The 14,736-nt window shown below is 43.0% G+C and overlaps 1 protein-coding gene across 1 annotated transcript in view; it reads right to left on the reverse strand.

The window, feature by feature from the left end:
• The window catches only part of LOC112266505 (lymphocyte antigen 75-like), a 38,844-nt gene extending 24,673 nt beyond the window's left edge, over positions 1-14,171 (reverse strand). Inside the window, exons 1-11 of the mRNA XM_042297006.1 lie at positions 13,929-14,171; positions 11,019-11,444; positions 7,918-8,091; positions 5,096-5,257; positions 4,103-4,222; positions 2,375-2,515; positions 1,690-2,064; positions 1,176-1,282; positions 884-972; positions 451-620; positions 67-266 (exon numbers count right to left, since the gene is read on the reverse strand). Of these exons, the coding sequence (XP_042152940.1) occupies positions 67-266; positions 451-620; positions 884-972; positions 1,176-1,282; positions 1,690-2,064; positions 2,375-2,515; positions 4,103-4,222; positions 5,096-5,257; positions 7,918-8,091; positions 11,019-11,444; positions 13,929-14,022 (2,058 nt within the window). The 5' untranslated portion in view covers positions 14,023-14,171. The remainder of the gene's footprint in view (positions 1-66; positions 267-450; positions 621-883; positions 973-1,175; positions 1,283-1,689; positions 2,065-2,374; positions 2,516-4,102; positions 4,223-5,095; positions 5,258-7,917; positions 8,092-11,018; positions 11,445-13,928) is intronic.
• Positions 14,172-14,736: the final 565 nt, after the last annotated feature.

Below are 14,736 nucleotides of genomic sequence, written 5' to 3' on the forward strand. Positions count from 1 at the left end.
CTGCTGAGTGAAGTAAACTGGATCTGCGTCAATTCATTTCAAGAACACACACAGGCCTACACATACCTTGTAGCAGTAGGAAATGCCAGGCCTGGATGTCCATCCATCGGGACAGGGGAGGTTAGGGTCAGGCTCAGGCTCTAGGGGCTGTGGAGCGGCGATGTCTCTCTTACAGATGGAGCCAGCTTTAAACATGGTGCAGTTCTTTACCACCCAGTTACCCAGAGGCTTGGCTGTGGACATCACTGCACAGCCCCCTGCTAGGGCTGAAACACACACACACACAGACACACACGTAAGTAACTCGCATACACACGTATGTAACACACACACAGACACACACGTAACTCATGCACACCAATCACTTGTTTCTCTCCATTTCTCACCACTGAAACCCCAACAAGGTTAAACCCTCACCCAATTACAGAATACTTCTCAGTCAGGACTAACCTGGTTCAAACACGCCCCAGTTGGTGTATGTGATGTTGGTTCCCGAGCCATCCTGAGTGACCCACTGGTACTCCCCTGAAGTCTTTATGTCCTGGAGGCCCGTCCAGAAATACTGTCTCTTTACGTTGATCTCTTCTGCAAGGAGTCTATTGATGAAGGCCTGCTCAAACCTGTGGAGAACACATTGAAGAACGATTGAGCCTTGCGTCCTAAATGGCACCCTATTCCCTATATAGTGCACTACTTTAGACCTTGCAAGAGGGAACAAGACAATTAGTGAGACCGCACTGAATGTTGAGAGTTGATGTGGAATGCTGTTGGGTTTTGGCACCTTTCCAAGGCAATTTCTCTGAAATACAGCGTTGACTTTACAGTGACTGGACAATACAGAGCTAGAAGGAGGAATGAAAGAGAAAACGAGGAATGGCTGTACCTGTTGTTTATGGTGAGGTCACACCTGTCCCTGAACGACACTTCTTTAGAGTCCACTTTGTAGCACGAGTTCCCATGTCTCCTCCAGTCCTTCAGGAAGGGGAAGAGATGTAAACAAAACGAATAAATGAAATCAATAATCATTGAACTGTTACCCTACAGCTAGATGCCATTTGTTGTTTGTCAGAAAAAAAGAAGAAGAATAAATTAAACAAATTAAATCAATCAAAAGAGCTCAACAAGGTACAGCGTGTCCTGGGAAGAGGAGGTTGGGGCTGGGGAACAATTCTTACCCCTTCAGGAGGGCATCCTGTCGTAGAAGACTCGTTCACCTCTCCTTTCTTCTGACACATGAAAGGCAGCTCCTGGGTACAGCTCCCAACCCTCCAGCCATGAGACTGGACAACAGAAAAAGGAGATAAAGGCATGGGTCTAGAGATACCGTACATAGACTTCCTTTAGGGGTTGTAAATGCCCAACATTTAAGGTCTACTATGAGTACAATGTCATATTGATGAAATGAAGTGAGCAATGGGACCTACTTCCTATTTCTTAGCAAATGGTTAGCCTGTCAATGCATGTTATTGTTGAAACATATCCAGAAGTAAACAAGCAAGATCTGTGGTAGGGTAAACCATCTTGCATAATGATCACACACACACACACACACACACACACACACACACACACACACACACACACACACACACACACACACACACACACACACACACACACACACACACACACACACACACACACACACACACACACACACACACACACACACACACACACACACACACACTCCAAAGTAGTAGACACAGTAAGAGTGTCCTGAGGGTTGGATAGGATGATTCCTGTCCCAGTAGGTGAAGGAGACAGGTGTCTCGTCAACCCAGCTAAGGATGGCTGGGTTCCCCGTCCCGTTCAGACCGATCCACACGCCCAACACATCTCGTGATTGGTTTCTCTGAGTGTGCGGTGTACCTGCATGGAACTGAGTGCTGATCATCTCCATGCTGTCCAGGCTGTGTAGACTGACCAGGCCTCCTCCGATGGTCTTACAGTAATTTTCGGCCTGAGCAAACATCTTTGGTTCATCCATCACCAGCTTGTAACAGAACATGTTCCAAGGGGCCCAGCCCTTGTCACATATGGTGGATTTATACTCCAAAGGCTCTGCAGAGAAAAACAAGATCAACAAAAGATATTAGAAATAATATTGTGTGAGTTAAAAGGCTAGGATGACCTGACATGTAAATCAAACATTTGAGCACTTGGAAGAGCACTCTAAAGAGAAAAAACAGAGGGAAAAATACAGTTGAATTGAGTTGCAAATCTAGGATGGCCTTCAAATGTAAAGTGCTTCAGCACCTGGGAAAAGTGCTACATAAATCCCTTTGGCAGAGGACAGAAATACAGTGTATCTAGTTGGAGGATAAAAGAGTAAGACCTTCCCTATTAATGTGATAAACTGGTTGACTCTCACCTGTTGCTACCGACTGGGTGACGTTGACGTTTTTCTTACAGATGTAGGGAAGTTTTTTATCGCAGACCTCACTCTCGTAGTAGTTTTTCGAATTCATGAATCCACAGTCTGACTCCCTAAGGATCGATGTGTGTGGCATCCCTACACACACACACACACACACACACACACACACACACACACACACACACTCTTAGTTTAGCTTTCCTAATGAACCAGCAAATCAGTAGTTATTTCTGTTTGTTTATCAAAGTTAGCAGGCTTGCTAATTGATACTGCTTTGTAGTAAACTCCTCGGTACTGAGGGTTGACAAAAACACAACCCAGAGAGGTCAAAGGGCTCTGAGGAAGGACAGTGACTGTCACGCCCTGATCTGTTTCATCTGTCTTTGTGCTTGTCTCCAGGTGTCGCCCATCTTCCCCGTTATCCCATGTGTATTTATACCTGTGTTCTCTGTTGCCAGTTTTCTCCTGTCTTGTCTTAATTCCTGTTTTCTAGTGACCCCTCTGCCTGACCTGACCCTGACTGCCGTCTTGTACCTTTACCCCACTATTCTGGATTACCAACCTCTGCCTGACCTGACCCTGCTTGCCGTCTTGTACCTTTACCCCACTATTCTGGATTACCAACCTCTGCCTGACCTGACCCTGCCTGCAGTCTTTCTGTTACCCTTTGACTGCAGTCCTACTATTCTGGATTATCGACCTCTGCCTGACCTTTACCTGGACCCTCTGACTGCCTGAGCCTCCTCTTGTACCTTTACCCCACTATTCTGGATTTACCCCACTATTCTGGATCGACCTCTGCCTGACCTGACCTGACCCTGCCTGCCGTCTTGTACCTTTACCCCACTATTCTGGATTATCGACCTCTGCCTGACCTGACCCTGCCTGCCGTCTTGTACCTTTACCCCACTATTCTGGATTATCAACCTCTGCCTGACCTGACCCTGCCTGCGGTCTTGTACCTATACCCCACTATTCTGGATTACCAACCTCTGCCTGACCTGACCCTGTCTGCCGTCTTGTACCTTTACCCCACTATTCTGGATTACCAACCTCTGCCTGACCTGACCCTGCCTGCAGTCTTGTACCTTTACCCCACTATTCTGGATTACCAACCTCTGCCTGACCTGACCCTGCCTGTCGTCCTGCACCTTTGCTACTGTTGTTGTAATAAACATTGTTACTTCGAAACATGAAACGTGATAATGACATCATCACCACTCTGACACAGCAGTCGCTCCAAATGGCAGCATATTCCCATATACAGTGCACTACTTTTGACTAGGCCACGTGCTAATGGTTATATACAGAGGCCCATTCAGGCAAGTTGACTTGTTGTTCAAGCTCGTTCATGACAGTCCTCAAGCACACACACTGCCTGTCCCTGTGCAGTGCTGCATCCAGTCACAACGACCCTGCCTGCCTGCTCAGAACACAACGCTGGCCTCTGTGTTTCCCTGGTGGCATTGTGACACAGGCTGGAGAATGAGATGAGTGCCAGGCAGTAGGGTGGTATGATTGTGGCATACCTGTACCAACCAATGTGTGTACTATACAGTATATGTGCCACGGCTATATCGTTGTACTATAAATAGTTGTAACCTAGTTGTGACATTGCTATATATGTATATGTACCATAGTACCATATATGTACCATAGTTGTACCATGGTTATTACATAGTTGTACCACAGTTGTACAAAGTACCATGCTAACATCCTCACCGTTGTCCCAGCGCACGTCGTTGAGGGGTGAGCCGTCTGACCATTGCCAGCCCTGAGACGAGTCCAGCTGGTGTAGGCCGATCCACATCCTGTCTGGCCTGCTGTTATGGGCCACGTCCACTTCAGTCCACACAGAACAGAGACGAGACAAGATTAGACAAGCTAATCTAGCTACAAAGTAAATGACGGAATCTTCATTTTTACTGACCTTGAGGGCGTATATCATATCGGCAATTAGTCAATAAAAAAATAGCTATGTTTTACCCCCTCTTAACAGTCAGGGAAATAGGTTCCTTATATGTCTTCTAACCTGGGATAATAGTGTAATAATGATGGATGGTGATGGTTCTGAACAATAACAGTTGTGCTTGCTGTGCAGTGTCTCTCCTCTAAAAGCTTCCTTGTATAAATCTCCCTCTCTGTAATCCAATGAGATCAAATAACATCTGCAAAAGTGCACCATCCTGCAGTGCACACAAAGACTTTCCTTTCCTGTGTGGTGAAGGAACAGTCATAGAGAAAGAGCTGTGGCTGCTCTCTTTCTCTGAGGGTGCGCGCGCCCGCTCAAGCCGCAGCTGCTGCCAAAACTGAAGTGATAGTATGAAAACTGACAATGACCCGTGATATGTATGTATTTTTATTTTTGATTCTAAACAATTGAGAGTGTAATTCCAGTGTGTCTAATCCTGAAAGTACAGGCACAAATAGTACACTATAAACTCCTACACTACAATACTATTTTTGTGCCAAGTAGTTGTAGTCCCAAGTACTGTAGCCCCAATTACTTCCAAGTAAGTAGTATGTGCCAAGTAGTTGTAGTCCCAAGTACTGTAGCCCCAATTACTTCCAAGTAAGTAGTATGTGCCGAGTAGTACCAAGTATTGCATCTTTGCAGTACATGATTCATATTACTCTTCCTGTCATACAGGTTTGGGATGTTTGTTTTGTTTGAATGAGGCCATAGACAGCCACTATAGTGGAAGGCAGTCTTACAGATGGGGAAGGCTTGGTCCTCTGAGCTGGAGACGCTGAGCAGGTCAGCTCCCTGGCTGCGACAAGAGTCCAGCGCTTCCTGCCATGTCACCGCGACCTGGGACACAAACTCATAACAGGGTCCCTCCTCAGGGCCATCGAACAGGGCCTTGCAGCCTTCCTCTGTGAGAGAGATCAGAGAGGGGTTTCAGAATTGAGGTAGTATGTGTGTGTGTGTGTATGTCGGGGGTTTTGTGCGTATCCAACAATACCGCTGAACACATTGTTTTGCTACAGCATTTCTCAACTAGCATCCAACAGACAAATGTATCGTTCCATATTTCAGGAAAACTTATCGTCAAACATATGCCAAATAAAAACAGTGTCTGAACTAGAGGTCGACAGATTATGATTTTTCAACGCCGATACCGATACAGATTATTGGAGGACCAAAAAAAGCCGACACCGATTAATAGGCCGATTTTTTAAAATGTATTTGTAATAATAACAATTACAACAATACTGAATGAACACTTATTTTAAATTAATATAATACATCAATAAAATCAATTTAGCCTCAAATAAATAATGAAACATGTTCAATTTGGTTTAAATAATGCAAAAAACTAAGTGATGGAGAAGAAAGTAAAAGTGCAATATGTGCCATGTAAGAAAGCTAATGTTTAAGTTCCTTGCTCAGAACATGAGAACATATGAAAGCTGGTGGTTCCTTTTAACATGAGTCTTCAATATTCCCAGGTAAGAAGTTTTAGGTTGTAGTTATTATAGGACTATTTCTCTCTATACCATTTGTATTTCATATACCTTTGACTATTGGATGTTCTTATAGGCACTTTAGTATTGCCAGTGTAACAGTATAGCTTCTGTCCCTCTCCTCGCTCCTACCTGGGCTCGAACCAGGAACACATCGACAACAGCCACCCTTGAAGCAGATTTACCCATGCAGAGCAAGGGGAACAACCACTCCAAGTCTCAGAGCGAGTGATTCCTGAAAAGCTATTAGCGTGCACCCCGCTAACTAGCAAGCCATTTCACATCGGTTACACCAGCCTAATCTCGGGAGTTGATAGGCTTGAAGTCATAAACAGCTCAATGCTTGAAGCACAGTGAAGAGCTGCTGGCAAAACGCACTAAAGTGCTGTTTGAATGAATGCTTACGAGCCTGCTGGTGCCTACCATCGCTCAGTCAGACTGCTCTATCAAATCATAGACTTAATTATAACATAATAACACACATAAATTCGAGCCTTTGGTCATTAATATGGTCGAAACCGGAAACTATCATCTCGAAAACAAGACGATTATTCTTTCAGTGAAATTCCGTACTTTATCCATAAGTCTAAATATTCCTGTGGCACCCATAAGTCTAAATATTCCTGTGGCATCCATAAGTCTAAATATTCCTGTTACATTGCACAACCTTCAATGTTATGTCATAATTACGTAAAATTCTGGCAAATTAGGCGGCCCAAACTGTTGCATATACACTGACTCTGCGTGCAATGAAAGCAAGAGAAGTGACACAATTTCACCTGGTAGTATTGCCTGCTAACCTGGATTTCTTTTAGCTAAATATGCAAGTTTAAAAATATATACTTTTGTGTATTGATTTTAAGAAAGGCATTGATGTTTATGGTTAGGTACACTATAAGCAACGGCTGTCCTTTGTCACGAATACGCACCGCATCGATTATATGCAACGCAGGACACGCTAGATAAACTAGTCAACCATATGTAGTTAACTAGTGATTATGATTGATTGATTGTTATTTATAAGATAAGTTTAATGCTAGCTAGCAACTTATCTTGGCTTACTGCGTTCGTGTAACAGGCAAGCTCCTCGTGGAGTGCAATGTAATCAGGTGGTTAGAGTGTTGGACTAGTTAACTGTAAGGTTGCAAGATTGAATCCCGGAGCTGACAAGGTAAAAATCTGTCGTTCTGCCCCTGAACAAGGCAGTTAACCCACCGTTTCTAGGCCGTCATTGAAAATAAGAATGTGTTCTTAACTGACTTGCCTAGTTAAATAAAGATTAAATAATGATGTAAAAAAACAAAAAATCTTTAAATCGGCCCTAACTAATCGGCCATTCAGATTAAGTCAGAACCCCTACACAGCCTCACAGAGGATTGACATCATCAGACACTGAAAACAATGTAATCCGTTGTAAAAGACTTCATCCGGGAAAATATCACACCAAACATGCCAAAGTGAATGAGCTTTGTGGATTCAGAGCAGTCTCGTGTAGCCAGACTGAAACATTCAAAGACTGTGGAAGTAAGCAGTCTGGCTCGAGAGACTAGGTTCAGAGCAGAGTTGGGGTCAAGTCAATCTTAATTCCAGTCAATTCCGTAAAATAATTTGCACTCCTATGGCCAATTTCACATCCTTAATTAAACTGACGGGAACTGAAATAGAATCGAGCCCAATCTGGATACAAAGCTCTTTCTACTCCCTTCTCTTAAAGGGAAACACCACCCAGACTAGTAGGGTACTTAAAAGAAAACTCCATCCAAAAACTATATTTTGGTATTTGTTTCATTAGTCCGTTGTTGATATAATCCCAAAATGTTTTGTGTGTCAGCAATCGGGCTGACTGAATTTGACTGCTGTCAGAAAGTTACAACTGAATTTGATTGCTGACATGCAAAACATTTTGGGATTATATCAACAACGGACTAATGAAACAAATACCAAAATATATTTTCCTTTAAGTACTCTACTAGTACTAGTTCCAGTAATCATTATATGTGAAGGGAAACGGTGCAAGAAGACTAGTAGTAGATTGATTCCAGAATCATGATTTGTGTCTATAAACGTACCATGTTTTAGACAATATCCCATCTTTTTGTCAGCGTCAAAGTCGGAGGTTGTGGAACACCAGTATAGTCCAGGTGATTGGTCGTCGGGGAGGCACTCGTGGTACCAGCTGCCGTTGTAGTGGAAGGGAAACTCACAGGGCTCCCCGGTCGACGTCCCATTGGTGGTGTGGACAACTTTGGGTAGAGAAGAAAAATAATTGGAATGAATCCCATGGCACCCATTTCAAATGAGTTTATTAGGAATATTGGAGGCAGTATTCAATCTGGACATGTCTAAAGATACGACCTCACACAGTTTGACTGTCAACTCAACTGGATTTAGTATGTAGGACAGGTCTGTGTACAGGTCCTACAAAAGCTGCTGCTTTCAATGGAGGGCCAGAGTTTAGATCATGTTAAACTGTATCATTTAGCAGAAGGCCACTGGCAAACAACTGGCATACAGTGCCATAGATACGATTTCAAATGGAACAGGGTCAAGGGTATTTATTTAATGTGATGCGCAGGGGGCGTCAATTGGGTATGGCACAGTATGGCAGTCACCATACCCTAGTTCAACACCAACAATTTAAAATAGGCGACTGAAATCATTCTAATGCAGATTAAAATGCAAATGCAGTTTAGCAATATTGGCGGGCTAGCATTAGAACTATGTGGACAGCTCTGAGGCAGGCTGTCTGTCGCTAGTAGAGAACATGTTTTAGGACGCGTCGGAGAGGGAGGAAAGGCTGCAGTGAACAGCGCAACTTTTCTCTCAAAACAGTGCAGAGGTGGAAAATGGCTGTAGATAGCTAGAAAACTGCCGTTTGACTTGAAAGGAAACAAAACTAGAGTTTTGTGTGTAGCAGCTAACCGCTGTATGACGTGTTTATAGATAGTTAAGTCCCCTATCGACTGAGCCAAATGAAGCTACAGCAGCCAAGGTGATAAAGGCCGGAGTCAATTAAGCTGTTCTCCAAATTGCATTTTAGAATTTTTAAAATTGTGTAGAAATGCAGCAAATGAGCTTCGACTTGATAAACCAAAATCCCTTTGCCCCTGTCACGTTACCAAACCCTACGTTTAGTTAAAATGACAGGCCTTGCTGAGTCATATTAGCCGTGTTAACAAACACGGTTACAAGGAAGACTATGCTAATTCTGGTTGGAAAGACTCCCCTTCAATTCCAAACGGAACTAATAAAACATCTGACGGCCAAGCAGAGTACAGTACAACTGAGCATTAGCATACAACAGACCATGCTAAATCTATTGTCTCCAAGTAATACAGGATGTTGTTCATAAAGATATTAATGTAAAGGTACACTACCGTTCAACAGTTTGGGGTCACTTAGAAATGTCCTTGTTTTTGAAAAAATTAAAATAAAAATGTGTCCATTAAAATAACATCAAATTGATCCGAAATACAGTGTAGACATAGTTAATGTTGTAAATGACTATTGGAGCTGGAAATGGCTGATTTTGAATGGTATATCTACAGAGTCCCATTATCAGCAACCATCACTCCTGGGTTACAATGGCACGTTGTGTTAGCTAATCCAAGTTTATTATTTTAAAAGCCTAATGGATCATTAGAAAACCACCTTTGCAGTTATGTTAGCGCAGCTGAAAACTGTTGTGCTAATTAAAGAAGCAATAAAACTGGCCTTCTTTGGACTAGTTGAGTATCTGGAGCATCAACATTTGTGGGTTCAATTAGACTCAAAATGGCCAAAAATAAAGAACTTTCTTCTGAAACTCGTCAGTCTATTGTTGTTCTGAGAAATGAAGGTTATTCCATGCGAGAAACTGCCAAGAAACTGAAGATCTCGTACAATGCTGTGTACTACTCCCTTCGCAGAACAGCGCAAACTGGCTCTGACTAGAATAGAAAGGGGAGTGGGAGGCCCCAGTGCACAACTGAGCAAGAAGACAAGTACATTAGAGTGTCCAGTTTGAGAAACAGACGCCTCACAAGCCCTCAACTGGCAGCTTCATTGAACAGTACCCGCAAAACACCAGTCTCAACGCCAACAGTGAAGAGGCGACTCCGGGATGCTGGCCTTCTAGGCAGAGTTGCAAAGAAAAAGTCATATCTCAGACTGGCCAATAAAAAGAAAAGATTAAGATGGGAAAAAGAACAGAGACACTGGACAGAGGAAGATTTGAAAGAAGTGTTATGGACAGACAAATCTAAGTTTGAGGTGTTCGGATCACAAAGAACATTCGTGAGATGCAGAAAAAAAATGAAAAGATGCTGGAGGAGTGCTTGACCACATCTGTCAAGCATGGTGGAGGCAATGTGATGGTCTGGGGGTGCTATGGTGGTGGTAAAGTGGGAGATTTGTACAGGTTTGCAATGCCATGCCATCCCCCGTGGACGGCGCTTAATTGGAGACAATTTCCTCCTACAGCAGGACAGTGACCCAAAGCACAGCTCCAAACTATGCAGAAATATTTAGGGAAGAAGCAGTCAGCTGGTATTCTGTCTATAATGGAGTGGCCAGCACAGTCACCGGATCTCAACCCTATTGAGCTGTTGTGGGAGCAGCTTGACCGTACAGTACGTAAGAAGTGCCCATCAAGCCAATCCAACTTGTGGGAGGTGCTTCAGGAAGCATGGGGTGAAATCTCTTCAGATTACCTCAACACATTGACAACTAGAAGCCAAAGGTCTGCAAGGCTGTAATTGCTGCAAACGGAGGATTCTTTGACAAAAGCAAAGTTTGAAGGACACAATTATTATTTCAATTAAAAATCATTATTTAAAACCTTCTCAACATCTTGACTATATTTCCTATTCATTTTGCAACTCATTTCATATATGTTTTCAAGGAAAACAAGAAAATTTCGAAGTGACCCCAAACTTTTGAACGGTAGTGTATATCTAAGTTCAGCGCATTCTTGTAAAATGTGGCTAGAGGTTTTATACATGTAAATAAGCATAGATAGGCCTACATGAGATGGGAAAAACTATGTTTATTATATTCTATTATGCTCTATTCTATTCCATTAGGAGAATAAGCCGCTCAGAGGACAGAACACACTCAGAGGACAGAACACACTCAGAGGACAGAACACACTCAGAGGACAGAACACACTCCGAGGACAGAACACACTCACTGCGCATCGGCCGCTGGCAGATATTATCGGTCGACTCATCCCTCCTCCAGGCATCTGAGGAGTCGCGCTTGGCACTGACCAGCCCGTCGGTCACCGTGAGGCCCATCTGGTCTACCGTATAGACGGCCCCGTCCAGGCAGCGCCACAACAGCATGGTGTTCTCCATGGGGCTACAGCTGAACAGAGACAGGGCCTTGGTCTTCTCCTCCAGACCCAAGCACTGGGACGTGCCCACGTGGAAGAGACGGTGGCCGGACCCCCACTTCCACTGGGACTCCCTGGAGCCGTCACACTCCCCCAGGGTCACGTTGAACCCGGACCCTCCAGACTTAGCCCCTGCTATCCCGGAAATTCCAGTCCCAGACGTGGACGTAGCTACCAGGCACTTCCCTGTGCTCACATGCTGTATAGTGAAGGTGTCGTTACCTGGAAATGATCATGAACATGAGTAAATATAGTGATATTATAGTCATAATAAAAGTGTTAGTAAGTATAGTGACATCACTACAACGATATAAATTCACTCAACAAAATATTTTAGTATGTTTACAATAGATTTTTGTATCACTATTCATTAGAATGCTTGTTCGATATCTACAACGTCCCATCTAATTGTCAGGTTAGCTGCTGGTTATCTTTTTCTAAATACAGCTTGCCGTGGAGGCAGGGAACCAAGACTCAATTTCAAGGCAATCAACAAGTCAGATAAGCAAAAAAACATCATCTAAACACACAAGGGGTCTATTGGGCCTGTGCTTTTCATGGTCTCCAACATTGATTGCTGATAATATTCTCAGTGTGCAGGCCAATTGCTTTTATCCTCCATCATGTGGCAGCCTTAAATCCATTAAACATTCTACCAACAATAGGAAATGATAAAACCACTCTGTAATCTGGACTAAAGAATGTCATTGAATTAGAGGCCAATTGAATACAACTGGGTATGATGTTTCACTCTGAAACACTTTCGATGAGCTGAAAATAGCCTTTATTTTCAACAATTAGAACAATGTGAACGTGCATGTGTAATAAGGAAGACCATATAAGGAACTATTAAACAGTAAACAACATACAATTAAATGGTTTAATTCTCCATAATGTATTGACCTGATTCACTGAACAAACTAGGAAGAAAAACTCAACTGACAGTAGCTGTCGTAAATGTAAAACCATAAACGATATCATGTGTACTGTATAATTGTCACGCCCTGATCTGTTTCCCCTGTCTCTGTGATTGTCTCCACCCTCCTCCAGGTGTCACCTGTTTTCCCCATTAGTCCCCAGTGTATTTATCCCTGTGTTTCCTGTCTCTCTGTGCCAGTTCGTCTTGTTTTGCCAAGTCAACCAGCGGTTTTTCTAGCTCCTATTTTTCCCAGTCCTCCTGGTTTTGACCCTTGCCTGTCCTGACCACTCTGTCTGTTCTGACCTCGAGCCTGCCTATCGCCTGGTACTGTTTGGACTCTGACCTGGTTTATGAACTCTCGCCTGTCCCTGACCTGCCTTTTGCCTACCTCTTTTGTTCTAATAAATATCGGAGCTTAACCATCTGCCTCCTGTGTCTGCCTTTGGGTCTCGCCTTGTGCCTTTACAATAATAGGTTAGCAGTTGAACTCAGAAGCAAAACAGACTGCATCTCTGAGTTGAACATATTCATGATGAGTATGAGATTAGCTATTTATAGGCTGGTACTGCAACATTGTGTATGTCTAATAAGGTGGCCTATGCTCATTAAAGAGAGGCCTACTGGGAGAGAGCGAGAACAGTAAAGTTACTTGACCATGGGGATATGATCATGCAAACTGTTTTTACAGTTACACCAATAAGGACACACATTCTGCAACATTTTGATCACTTCAACTGCGTGCAACCTTGTAGCAATGACTATGCACCATTGTACCAAATACTCAATAGCAGTGTTGCCAACTAATTTTCAGGGTAAGTTGCTAGAGGCAGGTTGATTTGTTGCTAAATGACGTTGTGGTGTCATTGCGTGATATCGTAAAACAGCGTCATTTACGTGACATACACAAAAACGTTATTCAAACTGACTGGCCATCTCGTCAAAAACTATGATTTGACATTTGTTCAGGTACAGACTCCCACTCTTTTCTGTACTTCTGGCTGTACAATTTTGATTGAGACATGTTGATTGATGTTGTAAGTAATGTTCAAGATCAAACATTCGTGACCAACTATATTCATTGGGTTTTGCTCGTAGAATCCGTACTACTGCTGCTGCAGTCAGCCAACAATGATTTGCAATTTACTGAAATTGCTGCTGCCTGTGCACGAGCTGAGCGCCTGCTGCTGACGTCACTCACAACGCACTTTTGCAGCCAGGCACGTGTGTTGTGACTGAGTGTGTGACAGAGAAAATCATTTGTGTCATTTAGAGGGAAAATGCATGCATTTTAGCGTTTGAGTCACTTTTCAAAAGTTGCTAAAATTTCCAAATACATTTTTAAAAGTAGCCACATCTGTTGCTAGGTGATGCTTGAAAAAAAAGTTGCCAGGGTAGTCTGAAAAATTGCTAAATCTAGCAACAAAATTGCTAAATTGGCATCACTGCTCAATAGGGCTGCACATTTTAAACGCTAGAGGAGTTTCAAGAGGTCGTTATTTTAATTATGATGGATATACTTTATAAAATGGTCATTACGCATTTTGAAAGCAGATGCGGAATGAGAAAATTGATTATACGGCAAGCGTACGTTACTTCCTGCTTTTGAAATTGAACAAAGGGGCTTGAAGTCCCATTATTGAACCTAAACCCCATTCAAAACAATAATGTGCTACCACGGACTCTCTAAGTAGCAGTTGAGCCTATGGAAACGCGATTATCTTTCAACGAGTTTAGCCAGGAACGGGGCGCGCATGCCTAGTGATGAAAATGGAAAGCACCCTACTTACCGGAATATGTAGTTGATGCGCAAGTTACAAAACAAATAGTTTTATCACAAAAGAATAAGAAAAAACATAGGTAAAATGTTGCTTGGAGTGTCATTTTCTCTATGGTTATAATACCACGTCTTCTCTATCCGGATTCACACGTCTCCAGTAGCCAGCCTACAGTTTGCGCATACCCAATTCTGCGTTTTAAAGTAACACGAGCCTACTTTAAACTTGTTGACTGACAGTTGGTTGTGACTATCCTCAATTCCCCTTCCTAGGCTGTTACGGTGTTCTGCGTTTTTCCCCATGGAAGATTGCGAGCTTGTGATTCGCCAATATTCAACTATGTATAACAGGACCACTCCCAGTCCGCGAACTGGAAATTACAACTGAATTGATGTTGTTTTGCAATATAATACACAATTCACAGTACGTGTGTATTATGCTGAGTCAACGACAAAAGACACTGATAAACAAAGAAAAGTATGTTGATGCTGCGTCTCCGACTATCATAAGCCACTGTCAATTCTCTCAAAGACAAGCAAATAAGAACAGCAATGAAAATCATGCAGTGAATCATCTCAAACATGAAGCCTGCATTCTTAGCCAACAACAACCGTCAGGCCAGTCTGTAGATGCCATTCCCAGACAAAAGAATTTCTCCCAAATGGTACCCTATTCCCTATATAGTGCACTACATTTGACCAGAGCCCTATGTGTCCTCTTCAAAAGTAGTGCACTAAATAGGGAATAGGATGCCATTTGGAACCTAAAGAGAGACCCACGAGTCCACCCTACTCACTTCTCCCTCATCCACATGATGTCA

The sequence above is a fragment of the Oncorhynchus tshawytscha genome, linkage group LG14, assembly GCF_018296145.1.
Source record: "Oncorhynchus tshawytscha isolate Ot180627B linkage group LG14, Otsh_v2.0, whole genome shotgun sequence".
Classification (NCBI taxonomy): Eukaryota; Metazoa; Chordata; class Actinopteri; order Salmoniformes; family Salmonidae; genus Oncorhynchus; species Oncorhynchus tshawytscha.